General features: G+C 40.2%; 1 protein-coding gene across 4 annotated transcripts in view; it reads left to right on the top strand.

The window, feature by feature from the left end:
* Window positions 1-16866, top strand: part of KIAA1549 (KIAA1549 ortholog) — a 120848-nt gene that overhangs the window by 48363 nt on the left and 55619 nt on the right. For all 4 annotated transcript variants that reach the window (XM_087723018.1, XM_087723020.1, XM_087723017.1 and 1 more), the window contains exons 2-3: window positions 8345-10978; window positions 13271-13359. In XM_087723018.1, coding sequence (XP_087579144.1) covers window positions 8345-10978; window positions 13271-13359 — 2723 coding nt within the window. The remainder of the gene's footprint in view (window positions 1-8344; window positions 10979-13270; window positions 13360-16866) is intronic.

The following is a 16866-nucleotide window of genomic DNA, read 5'->3' as shown; positions in this document are numbered from 1 at the left end:
ATTGGGTCAGTTCTGTTAGGAATTAAAACTGAAAGCCTGTGATTTTTATATATGACTCAACCACCCCCTAAAGGCTGCTGTTGACCTCACTCATCATCCCTGGTTCCCTGCTGAATCCTTTAGAACAGAGTGAAAGATGGTTTCAAGCTCTTCTTTTAAAAAAAAAAGATTTTTGTGATCTTCTCTAGAACTTCTGATTGCACGTTGATTTTGAACATTGGCTTCTTCTTTTCTGCTGATCTTGCTATGTGACTTGCCTTATGGTTCACTCTTGACAGATTAGTTAGTTTTCATATTTGAGTGGATTTCTTTCCAATCCAATCCATAAGGCATGCCTATGCATGCCGAGGTTGGCAGTGGAGTGGTAGAGGGACACACGGATGCACGCACGCGCGTGTGCGCACACACACACACACCAGGGGTGGGTTGTTTCTGGCATTACTGCCAGTTTGATGCATGCAAAAATTTTGCGTAAACAGGTCTGCACATGTGCAAAACATTAAAAAATAAAAAAATTAAATTTGTGCAATAAAAATTGTTCTGTGCATGCGTAGAACCAAAAATCAAGATGGTGCCGCTGTAGGAGAACCGATTTAGGGGCGTAGTAGGCCTGGGTCGCTGCCAGTTCCAGCAACCCAGGCCGCCAAACCACTACTGGTTTGGTTGAACCGGTCCGAACCGGTAGGAACCCAACACACATACACACACACACACGCACGCACGCACACACACACACACACACACACACACTGTGGTTTATTGCCTAACATTTTCTCTAATGTATAAAGAGGGATTCTTAAAGTGGGCAGAATGATTCACATTCTTCTTCATCCTCTTACTGAATTTTGCTTTGCATTATAGTACCAGCAGTTAGACTTGCAATAAAAATAGACTGTATAACCTATAATCAGATAAGTAATTCTATCAAATCTTTCTGTACCAACGGCAATCTTATTTTGTCAATTAATGGATGAGCATCATTTCTAAGATGCTTTCTGCATGTGAATGAAAACCTTTTAGTGCAGAACATTCGTTATCTGTAGCCATGTGACTTGAAAGTGTATAAACTCTAAAATTAATAGACTGTGATATATTGTAGTAGGATTGCCAAGTTGCCCAGCATTCTACCATTAATCAACTTTTTTTTAAATAGAGGTGTTTATTAGACCACCATGCGAGAATCAGGGAAGCACTACTATTAAATTGATAAGCCTTTTCAAATGTCTTTTCCAATAGTTTTATTAAAGATTCTATTATACGAAATATTTCCAAACTTTTAATGTCTTATAAGCCAGCACACTGGAGTGTTTTACTTTCAAGCATAGCTGAACTGTCTTCTACAATGTTTAAAAACAAGCTGAGCTGCCAAAGCTCCTTTTTAAATATTTCACATCATTGAGGATTTTGTTAGGCATCCTTCTTGCTTTTAAGATTAGAAGTTGAGATTGCCTCTTCTGTAATATGGAGGGAATGGACTATAATACTTATGCATGGCTGAGTCTATTCTCCAGTCACTCCAGATTCTCCAGTCACTCTTTACCATTGCAGGCCTTGGAATGCAGAAAAAAATGGGATTATCACTGCTCTCTCCAGTTGGCCACTAGCTGTGCGACACACACACAAACAGTTTCACTCATACAAGAGAAGACTTTGGGGCACAGGCTCAGCTCCTTCACGCTTTTTGCAAAGGAACGGAAGGCCTGGGGCATTGTGAGATTGCTCCCCTGAAGCATTTCGGCCATTTGCAAAAGCTTTTGGCATGGAGAAGAGAAACCTTTAGGGGCATGGTCTTGTGCTCCTTTAGACTCACCAAGACTGCCTGCCACTCCAAAAGCAGGTGGGGTGTCCTGCGCAGGCAGCCTCGGTGAATCAGTGAAGCTGACCAGCCTCTGCTCAGCCTCTGCTCACTTTTGGAAATTGGGAGCAGGTGGCTTGGCAGCCCAATTGGGAGAAGAGAGAGGAGCCAACCCACGCAAGCAATGAACCAGCGCACATGCATAGCTCCACTCAATGGAGAAACCCTTGGGGCACCACTCACATGAGGCTGTGAGCCCCGGTGTGTGTTGGTCATGTGAGTGGGGCTGTGTGCATGTGTGCACATCAGCACACTACTCATATGGTCCAATTGCAAATCGACCACAGCCCAGTAGTGGAATTCTATCAGTTTGGCCCAGATCAGGCAAACTGGTAGCTCTGAAGATTAAATCAGTTCGCTCTGAACTTCAGGTGGGCCCACCTGCCCGCCCCTGGACTATACTCATCTATATTTCCTTGCTTTTTAGCCCAGCTGATAGGCGCAGCAGAGCTGATTGCTGCGCCTCAGCTGTTTTGTCATGCATCAGCTGCAGTAGAAGGTAGGTTTTCTAGCTTTGTTTTAGCCCACTGCATGCGCGCAAAACACGCTCAGCGAATTGGTTGTTAGACCAGTTGAATCATATCACTGACTGCAGCCCACAGGTTGGGGATCCCTGATTTACCAGATTCCCTGCAATATGCAGGTCAGGAAGCAATAAAAGTCATATCAGCCCTGCCCCATTAAAATCATCATCATTATCATCCATTGCTACCTACTATATTTCCAGAATATATGCTACATATTTCACTGTTTGCAACCACCCCTCCCCCCCCAAATGTAAGCAGTTTTTATAGAAGGTTACTTTTCAAAGCCAACTGTGATGATGAAAAGAGAACATGCTTGTAATTTTGCAGTGAGTGGTTTTCCCAGTAGTTGTGAAATTGTTGCATATTCCTCTGTGGTGACTTGAATGAAAGGAGATATATATTATAAGCAATGCCTACAGATAGGCACCATAAATAAACCATTAAAAAGTTGCCTTGTGAGCAGGGGAAGAGAGGGAAACATTTCTGAAGCAACAGGAGCTCCTGCTACCCACTAGGAATCGGTCTCCTAAAGATAACCGTCATTCAATAAAGAAATGGTCATAGCCAGGATAAAAATTAAATTTATATACTATTTTATTTACATTAAACATTAATAGTTGATTTAATTCTAGTTAATCCTAGAATTAAATAGTTTCATTCTAAGTTAATTCTAGTTATCATGGTCATTCCCTGTGTATTTCATAATGAACTTCTATCTCATTAAAAAGTATAATTTGGTGAATACTTTTAGAGTGGCATCTGAGAATCTGTCACGCCCATTCTCAAGGTCTCATGTGTGATTTAGGACACATAGATGGTAAATCTCTGTATTAGAACAGGGGTGTCAAACTCAATTTCATTGAGGACTGCATCAGGGTTGTGTTTGACCTCCAGGAGCCAGGGTGGGCGTGGCCAGCTTGACATCACTCTTGTTGGTGGCGCCTATGGTGGCCCGAGCGCTCTGCCAGAGAAAATGGGCTCCCAAGCTCTGTTTTCGGCTGCCACGGTCTCCTGCAACTCTCTGCCAGTGAAAACGGAACTTGGGAGAGCCACACATGTTCTGCCACGTTTTTGCTGGAAGAAGCACCACAGGCCGGTCCTTTGCTGTTTCCAGGGTGGGCCAGCGGGCCAGATCTAAGTACCCCACCGGCCGGATCTGGCACCTGGACTTGAGTTTGACACCCCTGTATTAGAAGGATCAGGCAGCAGGTGAGGGAAAGAATTTGCTTGGTAGCCCAGCAAGCTGCTGCTTGTCGAAATTAAAAAAAAAATCAGAGTAATCGATATAGTCTGAACTGTTGAGAGGACTGCTGTCCTTTTGGAATTGAACCTTTTCGTGCAATACATGAATTGGGTTAGCTTTTGATAGGAACAAGACATGAATAAACACAGTTCCCTCAAAGTGTAGGAGGACATGTCTCTATATTTGTTGATGAAGAATACTTTTCCAATATAATGAAAGATCTATTACATGCCAGGTAAATAATTGAAGTGGTGCTGCTGGAAATCCTAAACCCAAGGTCATATTGGAGATGATACAAGGAATGCAGGATAAAGGACAGGCTGTAACCAGTAAAAGGGACCGGCTGTGAAAGCATCAAACAGTAGACATAGTCAAAAACGTTCACATGATACCTTGCCTGTTCCCGTTCTCATCACTGGGTGAAATAAGAGGCTATTATATTTCACATGCCTACTAGCCATCTGTCATAACAAGACTGTATTGAACAGAGAGCAGCTTTTTAAAGGCATCTCTTATCCAAGGTCCAGTTAGCATTCTTTGCACAAAATTGAGGTGGACTAATCTATTCCTGACTATTTCCTCTATTGTTTCCTCACAAATGCACATTTAATTAGGGCAAGAGTCTCTGTTTTCCTCAAACTTTAATCTATGATTGGCAAGCAGCCATTTTACAGTCTCCACTGTTGTAAACACAAATATATATCCGTGGGAAAAAATAATGAATTATTGTTGAACCCAGCAAGCAAATATACACTAAGATTTTTTTCTCTCTCTCATTTGTCACATTAAAATAAATACAAATCCTATTACCTTTGGGCTGATTATTCCATAAAACAAAGAGAAATACTTGTTTTTGAAATCTAGTTCATTCTTAGAATGTGTACATAATAAGCTCTTATTATGAACTAGAAGTTTAAGCTGTTTATTCAAAGGATGCAACTGGTCCAAAGTATGGAAACACGAGATGAAGAATCAGTGTAGGTTATCTTGTTTCAAGTGGAAAATGCTGACAGCTGTGATCAAACTCGCTTTAATATATTATGGCAGGTTGAGAAGCTCGTGCTATTCTCTGGCAATTTTCTTTTCTATGAAATAATATGAAAAATAACGCTGTGTTTCCTTCTTTTGAGCATATTGTTAAACAAGAATGAAAAGCTGAAGGAGTGACTAAAAATAAGACAAGACAAGAAGATACAGTTTATGTTGGATCCAGGATAGAAGTTAAATCACTTATGCTGTCATGGGGTGGGAATTTTATAGTTTATGGTGCTTTTTATGTTGTGGATTTTACTGTTGTAAGCTGCCTAAAGTCACCTGTGCTTGAGTTGGTATATATTTTTGTTTAATATATAATTAATAAATAAATACTTCATTCATGATCTACAGTTAACTGGCCTCTGTGTACCAGTTATTGATTTTTAAAAATCACAGATTCTACTTTTTTTTGTTTAATGAGCAATTTGGTGCAAAAATTGGTAAAGATGGCAAAAAAGGTACATGCACTAAATACAATTGGTGTGAATTAAAATGTTTGGGGATAGTTTGCTACAAGAAAGTGCTAAAAATAGGGAAAAACAGAAGGTAATCAATTGCATGTGCACTTTTCTGAAATATATCTCTAATAATCTTTCTCAAGCATCTACGTGACATTGTATATCTATATAGTTATAATCTAGCTATATGTCTATTTAGGTTTCTGTGCAGTTTGGCTATTAATTTTGAAAATGCACAAACAGGATTTGCTGAAACTCATGAATGTGACAGTGTAAATGGTGGCAATATTCTTACAAAAATCTCTCGTGTTGAGCCAGGAGCACCTGCAGAGGAATAACTATTTGGATAAAATAAGACCGTATTTCCAGGTCTACTAGGTTGCACCATTCCACTACTTTCCTTAACTGTTCTGTAATTTCAGATTGTAGGTAGTTTGCAAAGTTGAAAAGAAGGCAGCAGCAATCCAATTCTATGTTACTTCCCAGAAGAGAACATGGAAATGTTCCATGCAGTCATCAGAAACTGAACTGAATTTATTTATTAGCCTGTAACATTCTTTTCCCATAACTCATAGTTCTCTTTTGTGTTTTGCCATTCCAGACTTTAGACATAGTCTAAATTTACTGAAAACCCAAATCTTTTGATGTCCATTGTAGGATTTTAGGCAGAGAGGTGAAAACCTATCATAAAGAGCCAGTGTGTTATAGTTGTGTTAGCTCTTTAGGTAGTCCAGGCAAGAAGCATTTCTAGGAATATCGGCACTATTTTTATTGTAAAACTGTGGGTTTTCATCCTGTCTTTTAAGATTATTCCTACAGCATAGCAATAGCACTTAGACTTACGTACCGCTTCACAGTGCTTTACAGCCCTCTCTAAAGAGTTTACAGAGTCAGCCTATTGCCCCCAACAATCTGCGTCCTCATTTTATCGACCTCGGAAAGATGGAAGGCTGAGTCAGCCTTGAGGTGGTGAGAATTGAAGTGCCGACCTGCTGGCAGCCGGCAGTCAGTAGAAGTAGCCTGCAGTACTGCATTCTAACCACTGCGCCACCATGGCTCCATCATAAGACTGGCACCCGCGTGCCCAGATCCTTATTTACCTTCAGTCACAGAAGTCTAGATGACTTTGTATTAGGAATGCTCTCTCAGCTCCATCTACTTTACAGGTTTGTTCTGAAGGAAAAGAAGGCAGAGGCAATGCAATGCATGCCACCTTGAACTCCTGTATGAAAAATAGAATATAATTTTAACAAATAATTTGCTTTAGGAAATGAACACTGCTTTTCCAGCCTAATCATTTTAATTATAAAATGAGCAGTTTCTGAATTTGCTAATAACTAAACCAATCACAGTTGGACTTTAAAAAAATCAGACAAAGCATATATTGATTTTATTAAGAATGGACTTAATATTTAACTGTTCTCATGGGACACGACAGTATGTTCTTTCCATTCCCACCAGAGGTCTTAACTGAAGAGAGGTTCAGTGTAAGTTGGCATATATGTTATAGTTTACCCATTCTGATTTTGTCCTTAAGTAACAAATGGCTATTCCCAGGGAAACTTTGCCCTAGAGATTTATTTGCTGAGGAGTCCAATATGTTTCTGGTTTGCTGGGCTGCTTCTTCACTCCAAATAAAATGTGGCCTTTGAACAAATCCAACACTTCCACCTAGACTTTTTTCCCCAGGACAAAAATCAATACTAGTAGAACTGCTTTTCAGGGAGGTATTATTGACTTGTTATCTTCTACTGTCGGTGCGTGTAGTGGGAGAAAGAATAATGGCAGGAGGCGGGGGGTATTTTTTGGAGAATAAGACACACTCCCCCCCGCCCCCCCAAAAAACCCAGGATGAAAATCCGGGTGCGTCTTATACACTGAATACAGCATTTTTGGCTTCCTGAAACCCTGCCACCTTCACAAAAATGGACGCGCAAAGGATTTGGGACGCTTGTAGAATGCTCCTGGGGGGGTGGGGAGGGCAAAAACAAGGGAAAAATGGGCTGTTTTTTGCTTGTTTTTGCCCCCTCAGCCCCAGGAGCATTCTACAAGCCTCCCAAAGCCTATGCATGTCCTGTTTTTTTGCAAAAAAAAATGAACCATGCAGAGGGTTTGGGAGGCCTGCAGAGTGCAAAAACTTTTTAAAAATTACCTCTTCAAAATCTTGGTGCGTCTTATACTCCGAAAAATATTGTAATTCTACCATAGAAGATAAAGCTGACCAACTGAATTGTTAGTTTCAGCCCTTAGCCCAACTAAGCAGGTTTAGAGAAAGACTAAATTGGAAGCTATCAGACAAGCAGAAAATGACTAACAATCCTCCAGTTTCTCAGGATCTGGGAAATATTTTATACAGAGTGCCAGATATCTAGTCCTGAAATCTCACTAGCTGAAGGAAGAAAGCCCACAGCATTGGCAATATCTACATTTCTTCACTCATCAATGCAAATAAAATAACTTGAAGCTAGAAAGGAAAAAGAATGTGTTGAATGTAGACTATGCAAATGACACTGTCATTTATGAGTTTTTCATAAAATAGTTTAATAGTATTATGTAGGATATAAAAACATATTTAAATGTACTTGAAAAATTCAGACAGAAACAGTGTGTTGATTTGGCTTTCATCTTCTGGTATCCGCTCCCTTTCTAAGAATTTTTTTTCCACTTGGAAAGCAGAAACTGAGTGGAAATGGAGTATAAGCATACTACGTGAACTAGTAAAGCTCATATTTTATAATTACATCTTCAACTTACGTGAGAGAGCAATGCTGATAAGAAGCCTTGATAAATGCTTATTGTCATCTGATTACGGGCCTTTCGATGTAATACATCATATGGGACTCTGAAGATTCAAGAGCTCCCTTAATCTTTGGCAAAAAGTTTTCATGAACATGATAGCCTTGGAAGCAGCATGTTTTGAGGATTATTGCATGCATATACACATATACATATACATACACACACACACACACACACAGTATATATATATATATATATATATATATATATATATATATATATATATATATATATATATATATATATGTGTGTGTATATACATATACACACACACACACAGAGTATATATGTGTGTGTGTGTAATTTATAGACAACCTAACAGCTCTTAGGTTAGTGAATCACTGTAGCATTTTGACACCTTAGAGTGACGATATCATCTTCATTTAACCTATGATTAATACTTTTGCTTTCTTTTTTTTCTTTTTAGATGACATCTATTTGGGGCAGCAGAACTTTTCTTCTCTTTTGCTGAGTCAAAGCACTGTGGGTAACAAGACACACACAGCCTTAACCGAAAGCACAAGAGATTCCAGGGCAAACACCGTGTTCCCTGAGTTGTCATCACCAGTAACCACTCCTTTTGAAATGACCTCATTGGACCAAGAAGCAGGGAGCAGAGCCTCAGTTCAACAAAAGGGACCAGCACTGGATTTTTCAGTAACAAGCAATGAAGCCATCTTAAGTGACGATAGTTTTATTAGTTCAATTTCAAATGCACAACAGACGCCTTCCCTGAAGTCTTTTGTAGAAGGCGATCTTTTGGGTTCCTACCCAGTAAAGCCAACTAAAGAAACACTACAGACTTTGTTGTTAGCACCTTCACTAGCTGTCTCCTCTTTGCCACTTGATGATGTGGGAACATTGCAGACAACATTGCAAAGGGCTGCCTTTGTCCCCCATATTTCTCTCCCGCACTTGAAGTCTTTTGATGGGACGAGTATTAATCTAACTCCATACAGAGACTTGCTTATGCCTCAGACTGACTTACATTCTGTTGCATTAGAAATGGCAGATGCAAGTATTGGAAAAGAAGGGGAGAGTTTGCCATCTTATCTTTTCTCTTCAACTTCTCTGCTTTTTGATACTACTGTAGAACAGTCGCCTACATATCACAATACAGAAAGAACTTACACATATCCTGAAGTTCACTCTGGTATTAATAGCAGTTTAACTGGAACACTGGGTCCAAAATACTCATCTGTCCTAAGTATTCCTATTTCATTAATGGGGGCAACTATGTTTTCAACCAACTTTCCTCATACCACTTCCTACACAGAGGCACCTGGTTTCAATACTCCTTTTAATGAAATGTTTTTTACACATGAACTGTCCCAGAAATTCTCCAGAAATTCTGCATCAATTTTTCCTAGCTACTCAGAAAAACTCAGTGATTCCAAAAGTCCAGTGCCTTTCACTGAACCATATACATCATGTCTGTACTGTGACTTAATCTCAGTTTCTCCAGAACCATTCTTTTCAGTGCGACCCACAGAAAACGAAGTGGGTTCAGGCGAGTACGGTGAGACGCTCACATTCATGGTCTCTGAAGTAAAGAGTATTGCATCACGTACATCAGAAATGAGTGATCTCTACGATGTGCCTGAACCTCCTCCTGAAATCTTTGATACCAGTTTTCCATCAAGACCTGTTGTTTCACTTTCTTCAAGATTTACTGCACTCTCTGAGTCAAATTCTATGGAAATTAGCCTTAAAAGTATATTTACATCCATGTCCCCTTCCTATTTCTATAGCCAGTCTTCTGAAATTATATCATTGGAAAGCAGTCTGGTTAACTTCTCCTATTCTGTGTCTGAGTTAGTTACAATAGAAGTTAGTACAGGTGTTACAGAAACATCATTTTCTAAAGTGGCTACAATTTCTCCAGAATTTGTCTCCATAGAGAATATGAGTATGCCTTCCATGACGATGAGACATTCAATTCTGCTAGAAACGTCTGAATTTATGCTGTCAGAAACCACACATTTATTTAGCACTGCAGTAGAGCATTTTGCCATAGAAGACTCGGTTATCAGCAGATCAGACATAGTATCCAGCCTTTCATTCAAACCCTTTCCCCCTGAGCCAACTGATCTGTCCCATTTATCATCGGCTACAGATACATCTTTTCTAACAATGCCAAGTGATTTATCAACACCTTTACCTCATATTTTGCCCACACTCCTTCCATCATCTGTGCTTTTTGACAATTCAGCTGGATGGAGTTCAGTTGAGCAGCCAGCTTTTAACATCACTAGTATGGTGACTTCTCAAGTTTCTTCCTGGCAAAGTTCATTTTTTGATTCAAGCTCATCTTCTTTTCCAGTTACGCACAGTTCTGCAGTGATGCCATCATCACAACTCTATATGAACTCCTCAGTCTTACTAGAACCAACATCATCCTTGATGGTAGAATCTGAATTTTATTTTACCTCAGCTTTCACAGAAGCTACCTCTCACTTTGAGTCTTATTTCACTATTGATACCATGTTAACACAGCAGCTACCTGTGTCAGCTTCACAGCCTGTTTTCACCAGCAACATCTCTGGGGATAATACATATGTGAGCTTGTGGTTCACATCATTGCAGTCAACCCCTGTCTTAACTTCACATTTTTGGTTAACTACAGCTATCGTTGAAGATAGTGGTGCTACTGCTAATTTCAGTCCATTTTCTTCCTTCCATGAGATACCTTCTACCACAGATTTTTTTAAAACCACTCCTTATACACCATTGTCAACAAATATGAACACCAATGTAATTTCACCTACTGGACCAATGGTTGTTGAGACATCTTCATCTGTGAATACTGCAGTTGAATCTGATGTTCTAACAAAAACTAGCATGACTGAGCATATTACTATGACAGCTTTTACTGCCACTACTTCCAGTAGCAAAATAGGACTTTCTTCAGTTACCAGCAGCAAATCAAGTTCATCTATATCCTCTTCAACCTCTATCTGGACCCCTACACAGGTTACAGTGACAACCATTCCAACTACCACAACTAAACAGCCTTATGTTTGTGACATTACAGTCCCTGATAAATATTTGGTAACAACTGGTAAGATTTTTTCTTACATATGTATATGTTTCTTTATATATGTGTGTGTGTGTGTGTGTGTGTGTGTGTGTGTGTGTGTGTGCGTGTGTGTGCTGTAACTGTATATATATATATATATATATATATAACATATATATATATATATATATATATATATATATATATATATATATATATATATATATATATATATATATATATATATATATATATATATATATATATATATATATATATATATATATATATATATATATATGGTACCATAGTAGAGGAAAATGAATTGATATGATGGATTGCAAATGTATTTATTTTATTTGTTTAGTTTGTCACAAGATAACAGGAATAAGAATAAGCATGAATAAGATCACTGGAAATGGGTACAAATAAATGGGGACAGTAGGACAGGGATGTTAGGCATGCTAATGCACTAATGCACACCCCTACTGACCTCTTAGGAATGGGGCGAGGTCAACAGTAGACAGTTTAAGGTTAAATTTATGGGGGTTTGAGGATGTAACAACAGAGTCAGGTAGTGTATTCTAGGCATTGACCACTCTATTGCTGATTGTTTCTTGAACAATGCCCCAACTTTGCTGCTGTAATAATGTATTATTTTTTCATATAATCTATGCTAGTACTTCTATTACTTAAAATGAGATTGATTGGGGAATAGAACATTCTGGAGAACTCTTAAAATATTCATTGAGATCATGCTAAACCTTTTTTGGACCAGCCCATTCCTAAAGTGCTTCATCAGTTTCTGGGAGTACATTGGAAGTGACTTGAGTTGTCCTAGATGTGGAGTTCTGGATGAAACAAACTTGTTCTGGGCTTGTATAACCTTCTACCCACTTCAAACCAGTTCCAGATTGGGTGACTCATTTCCAGTTTGTTTCACTTCCAAATGATAAACTTTCTTCCATTTAATTTTTAAAAAGTCAACTTTCCCTAAGCTACCATCCTCCGGCATGTTGGAACTGCAATTTCCAGAACTCTATGCTAACATTTTAGACACTGCAGTTCCAATACAATGGGATGGTTCTAAATTAATAAGGTTGCTGAAATGCATATTATTATCTTTTGTCTCCTTTAAAAGTGTTGAAAGTATATAGAATTCGATCAAAAAAGGGGCAGGCTTAGCTCTCAGGATACATTATGAAATGATTCATAGAAGTAAGGTAATTGTTAATCCTAAATTTGCAGTCTTGTTTAACTGGATGCTACAGGAATATTCTCTTGCCCTATTTGTTTGTATGAGTGTTGAAGAGTCAGCCAAAGTTTTCATGTTTGAATATATGTTAGACATCCAGTGCTGGGTGGGAGAGACCAATTCTAAGTTCAGTATGTGTCAGCAACAGGAAGATCTTTGTTTAGCAGCTAATTGCTTTCCCAGTTTTTCATTTCAGCAGCATTTTTTAATACTAAATTATATGGCTGCCTGAACAAACGTTTTGTAGGTAGTGCTTCCTTAGAATACATAGGGAGGGTCTAGGGCAACTAGATCTGGCTGACTCACCCTGGCCTATTTGCTCCAGTTGTCTTGCTCTGGCTGACTCACTGGGACTGACTTTCCACAGCCAACTCACCACACAACAATTCATTGTGAGACAATTCATCATGGGAGAATTCAAGAGAGGGGCAAGTGAATTGCATTGGGCCTTGTCTTGCTTTAGGTTCAAGGTTCAAGCCTAAGCCAGACAAGGCTGCTGAAATTCATCTGTCTCTCTCTTGAGTTATTCTGCATTGAATTGTCTCATGGCGAGTTACCCTGCAGCAAGTTGGCTGTGGCGAGCCAGCCAGGTGAGTTGTCCCATTCCGATCAGAGAAGAAACAATGAATAGGAAGGAATGCACAGTAGAAGAGAATGATACAATCAGTAGTAGTAGTAGTAGTAGTAGTAGTAGTAGTAGTAGTAGTAGTAGTAGTAGTAGTTAGTAGTTAGTAGTTAGTAGTAGCAGTAGTAGCAGCAGCAGCAGCAGCAGAAGCAGAAGCAGTAGCAATAGAACTTAAGAAATTGGTCTTTGTCCTGTCTCAGATATGAGTCTCTTTGGATGGTTAGTACTGGGACTTTGTGTTTATATATCTCTGCTTGGTTTCTGATTGTAAAATGAGAAAAAGCTCAAGGACTTCCATTTCTTAACAGTAATGCTAATGTTATATTCATAAAGAAAATTAATTCCTCCCAGTTCTCTAGTTATCCTGCTATCTCAACTGTTGCATTTAAATCTGTATATACTTTTGATTAGCATCTAATACTTCTAATACTTATTTATTGATTCGTCTTTTCAGTGCTAGCACGGAAATCTGTAGTACAAAATATCAGTGAATCCATCAAAGAACTCCTGAAAAATGAATTTAGGAGAATGGTAGAACTAGAGGTAAGTGATAGACAGTTTGCTCTGTGAAGATCATTCTATGAGTTAAAGACATTTTCTTAGAAATAACTGATGAAGCTGATGGTAGCTTGGATATTAACTGATAACAACTCAATCCTATGTGTGTGCATCTTCACTTGGTGCCATATAATATGATGGGTGTCTGGCCTATTTTTTTTTTTTTTGCTGATCCTAGAAGCCCCCGACCAAGTTCTTGAATCTGCTTCTGTGAATATTACTTAAATAATTGATAAAATGAATGAAGTTCTACTTTACAAAACAAACAATTGCTAGATTTTTTTCCCAGGGTAGCAATCAAAAGTGGGATGTGATTATAATTTGCAGAAATATATAGTTGCAACCCATGGACCGTAGACATTGCACACCTCATTTCCAGCTATCATAACACCCTCAGATTGTACTGCTGAAATTCAGGGGCAAAAACATCCACTTTCAGTGGTATGATGTTCCCATTCTCCCCCCCCCCCTAAAATAATTGATTAGCTGCCTTCCAAAGTTCCCTTTTCTCTAATGAACTGAAATACTTTGGCTTTGCCTGCTTTGATTACACCAGTGGTTCCCAAACTTGGCAACTCTGCTGGCTGGAGAATTCTGGGAGTTGAAGTCCACAAGTCTTAAAGTTGCCAAGTTTGGGAACCACTGGATTACACCATTGTGTCATTTGTTACACCTCCTGCAAATCTTGGTGTCTGAAAAAAATGATTGATCCAGTTTTGTGTAGGTACCAGGCTACAAACTGGGAGTCCATGAATTCTAGCCCTTCCTTAGGCACAAAGCCAGTTGGGTGACCTTAGGCCATTCAGTTTCTTTCAATCCTAGGAAGTAGGCAATGGCAAACCACTTCTGAAATGTTGCCAAAAAAACTGCAATCTAGGCAGTTGTCAGAAGGCACTAGCTCGAAGGCACACACACACACACGCACAGACATACATATTTTGGTAGCTGAAAAAAATTGATTTCTGATGTAGCACATTCACTCTTTCGTGTTTTGTTGCTTGGAGTTAAGTCTCATGGTATTGCAGAATAGTAGAAAACCATGGAGATTAGAGAGGTCTGATTTAGGAAGTTATTTTATGGGAGCAACAAAAGATGCTTCATAAAGACATTTGCCATCTGATATTAAAAAAAACAGGAAAACAGAGAACAATCTTAAGAATGCACTCTTTGTTGTATCAGTGCTTTCTTCATAAGAATGACAACTTTATCTTATAAGATAGAAAAAGAAAGTACCGTATTTTCACGACCAAAAGCCGCACCGGATTAAAAGCCGCAGTATCAATTAACGTTAATTTTTTAAACTTTTTCCACATATAAAGCGCACCGGGTTATAAGCCGCGCTCAGAGACCCGGCTCCCCTTGGTTCCTCATCGAATCACGTGCGCAGGTTGCAACTTGGAACTCCGTCTGCCCGAGTTGGGGCATTTTCTGGCTTGGGACGCTCCGGCGGCTTCTTCGGGAGGCAGCCCGCCGGCTTCGGCGAAGGCTGGGACGGAGAGCGCGGCGACCGTGGAGCATGTGTAAAGTACTTTCGCCCCCACGCCGGCCCCCCTCACCGCGCGCCGGCCTTCGGGGATGAAGGGGCAGGACTTCCCGGGCGGAAGGCATGCCTGGCTCTGCGGCTCCAGCCCCAGCACCTTTCGGCCGAGCCTCTCCCGCCAGGTGGCCACCTTCCTCCGCTGAGCGGCCCCGCGCAGCCTCGCCACCCCGGGAGATCGCCAGCGCGGGGGCCTGGGGCGCCGCGGCCAGGGAAGCCAAACCGGGCGGCGGCGGGCAGGGCGCCCGGGTTGTGGTCCCCAAGGCGGGCGGGTGGGCGCACGTGGCAGGCGTCGGCTAGCGGGACGTTTCTGGCGCGGGAGGCTTCGGGCTCCGCTGCTCTCCCGGCTCTTGCCCGGCCGGCGTGGTGTGCTGGGAAGACCCGCGCCGCACCGGCCACCCGCGCGCCCTTGACCGGCAGCGCAGAGCCGGCTGGGGCGCGGAGCGGAGTTAGGCAGGGCGACTGCCGGGGCGGATGGGGTGCTCGGCGCCGGCAAATCCTGAAGGGCTGCGCCGGTCTGCCGTCCCTTCTTGCGGTGGCGGGGGTGACGGAACAGCTCAGTCTATAGGGGCTGGGAACTGGGTGGCTCTCTGCTCGCCCCCCGGTCTCCGACTGAGAAAGTAGCGAGGTTGAAGGGAGAGACCCGAGGGACGTGTGCATGCTTGCGAGCTTCAAGTTTGAGCGTCGGGAGGGAGAGATTTTCTATCTTTTTTCACACATAAAGCGCACCGGGTTATAAGCCGCACTGCTGGTTTTTGATAAAATTTTAGGATTTTCAGTGCGGCTTATGGTCGTGAAAATACGGTAGATGATAGGCATTTGAAAGTATGAAAAAAATACTCTGGTTGAAAACAACAAAGAATTCTGAGATATCTGGCAATTAAAAGATACATATATTGAAATCTGATCACCAGATCTTAGCTGTATTAACAATCTTATTCCCAATAGATTAAAATACATCTGTACAAATGCTATTCACAGTAGAGATATTGAATATGGATATATTTCCCCTTTTTGTATCATAATGGGTAAGTCTGGATTCTACACAATACCTCTTAATTTGTAATTCAAGCTTCAGCTGAATATTAAAATCTAAAAACCTGTTTAAGCAGGTTACTGATATATGTAATGGCTAGGATCAGAACAAAGCAAAAGGAGCTTAATTTAGATGCTTCTGATCACCCGATTGGCAGACTAGAGAATAGAAATTCAAATTATGTTGGGTGGAATTTCTTAAACTCCTGGATTTAACCTTGAGTGGAGTTTCAGATTTCAGAAATGTTTAGAAGTGTGTTTGCACAGCTAAGGTTAGTTAGACACATATATTTCTTAAATAATGGGTCAACATTAGACACATATATTTCTTAAATAATGGGTCAACATTACCTAGTGTAACAAACAGTCTCTTTGAAAATGCTCCTTGGAAACTTCCTCTGGCACAAAGGTCTATGGTCTAAATGTTAAACTGGGATTAGTTACTGCATAAGAAAAAAAATGTCCCTAACACTTTAATTTATATCATTCTACTTCTTAGCAAAATTCAAACTCCTGGTTATAGGGTATTTGAAAATTTATGTTCCATTATATAAGCCTGTCTGCAAGTCACTGTCTCTAAAATTTGCCTTTTTTTCTTTAATGAAAGCTGAGAATTGGTACTATAGTTTGGTTGAGGGTCATTTGTGTTCGTACTTATCTGCCTTTATGGATGCTCATTATTGTTGATGATATTGCTGGAATTCCAACTCTTTAAAGCAAACCTATCCTCTCCCCCCCTCCCCCAAGAATCAAATCAAATTCAGGAATCCACCACTTCCCAATTATAAGTAGACATGTATCTAACATTTATGTATGATATAAAAAAGATACATAAATTAATGTAAGTTGCAGCAAGAATAGGTAGTGTGGAGTCCATAAGCACCAATGTAAGTCTTCCATAGCACTAATTTTCTGAAAAC

Source organism: Thamnophis sirtalis, unplaced genomic scaffold, assembly GCF_051295495.1.
Source record: "Thamnophis sirtalis isolate CommonGarterSnake01/CBP01778 unplaced genomic scaffold, rThaSir2_p1.2 scaffold_9, whole genome shotgun sequence".
Taxonomy (NCBI): domain Eukaryota; kingdom Metazoa; phylum Chordata; class Lepidosauria; order Squamata; family Natricidae; genus Thamnophis; species Thamnophis sirtalis.
This window is presented reverse-complemented; position numbering and strand designations above follow the sequence as displayed.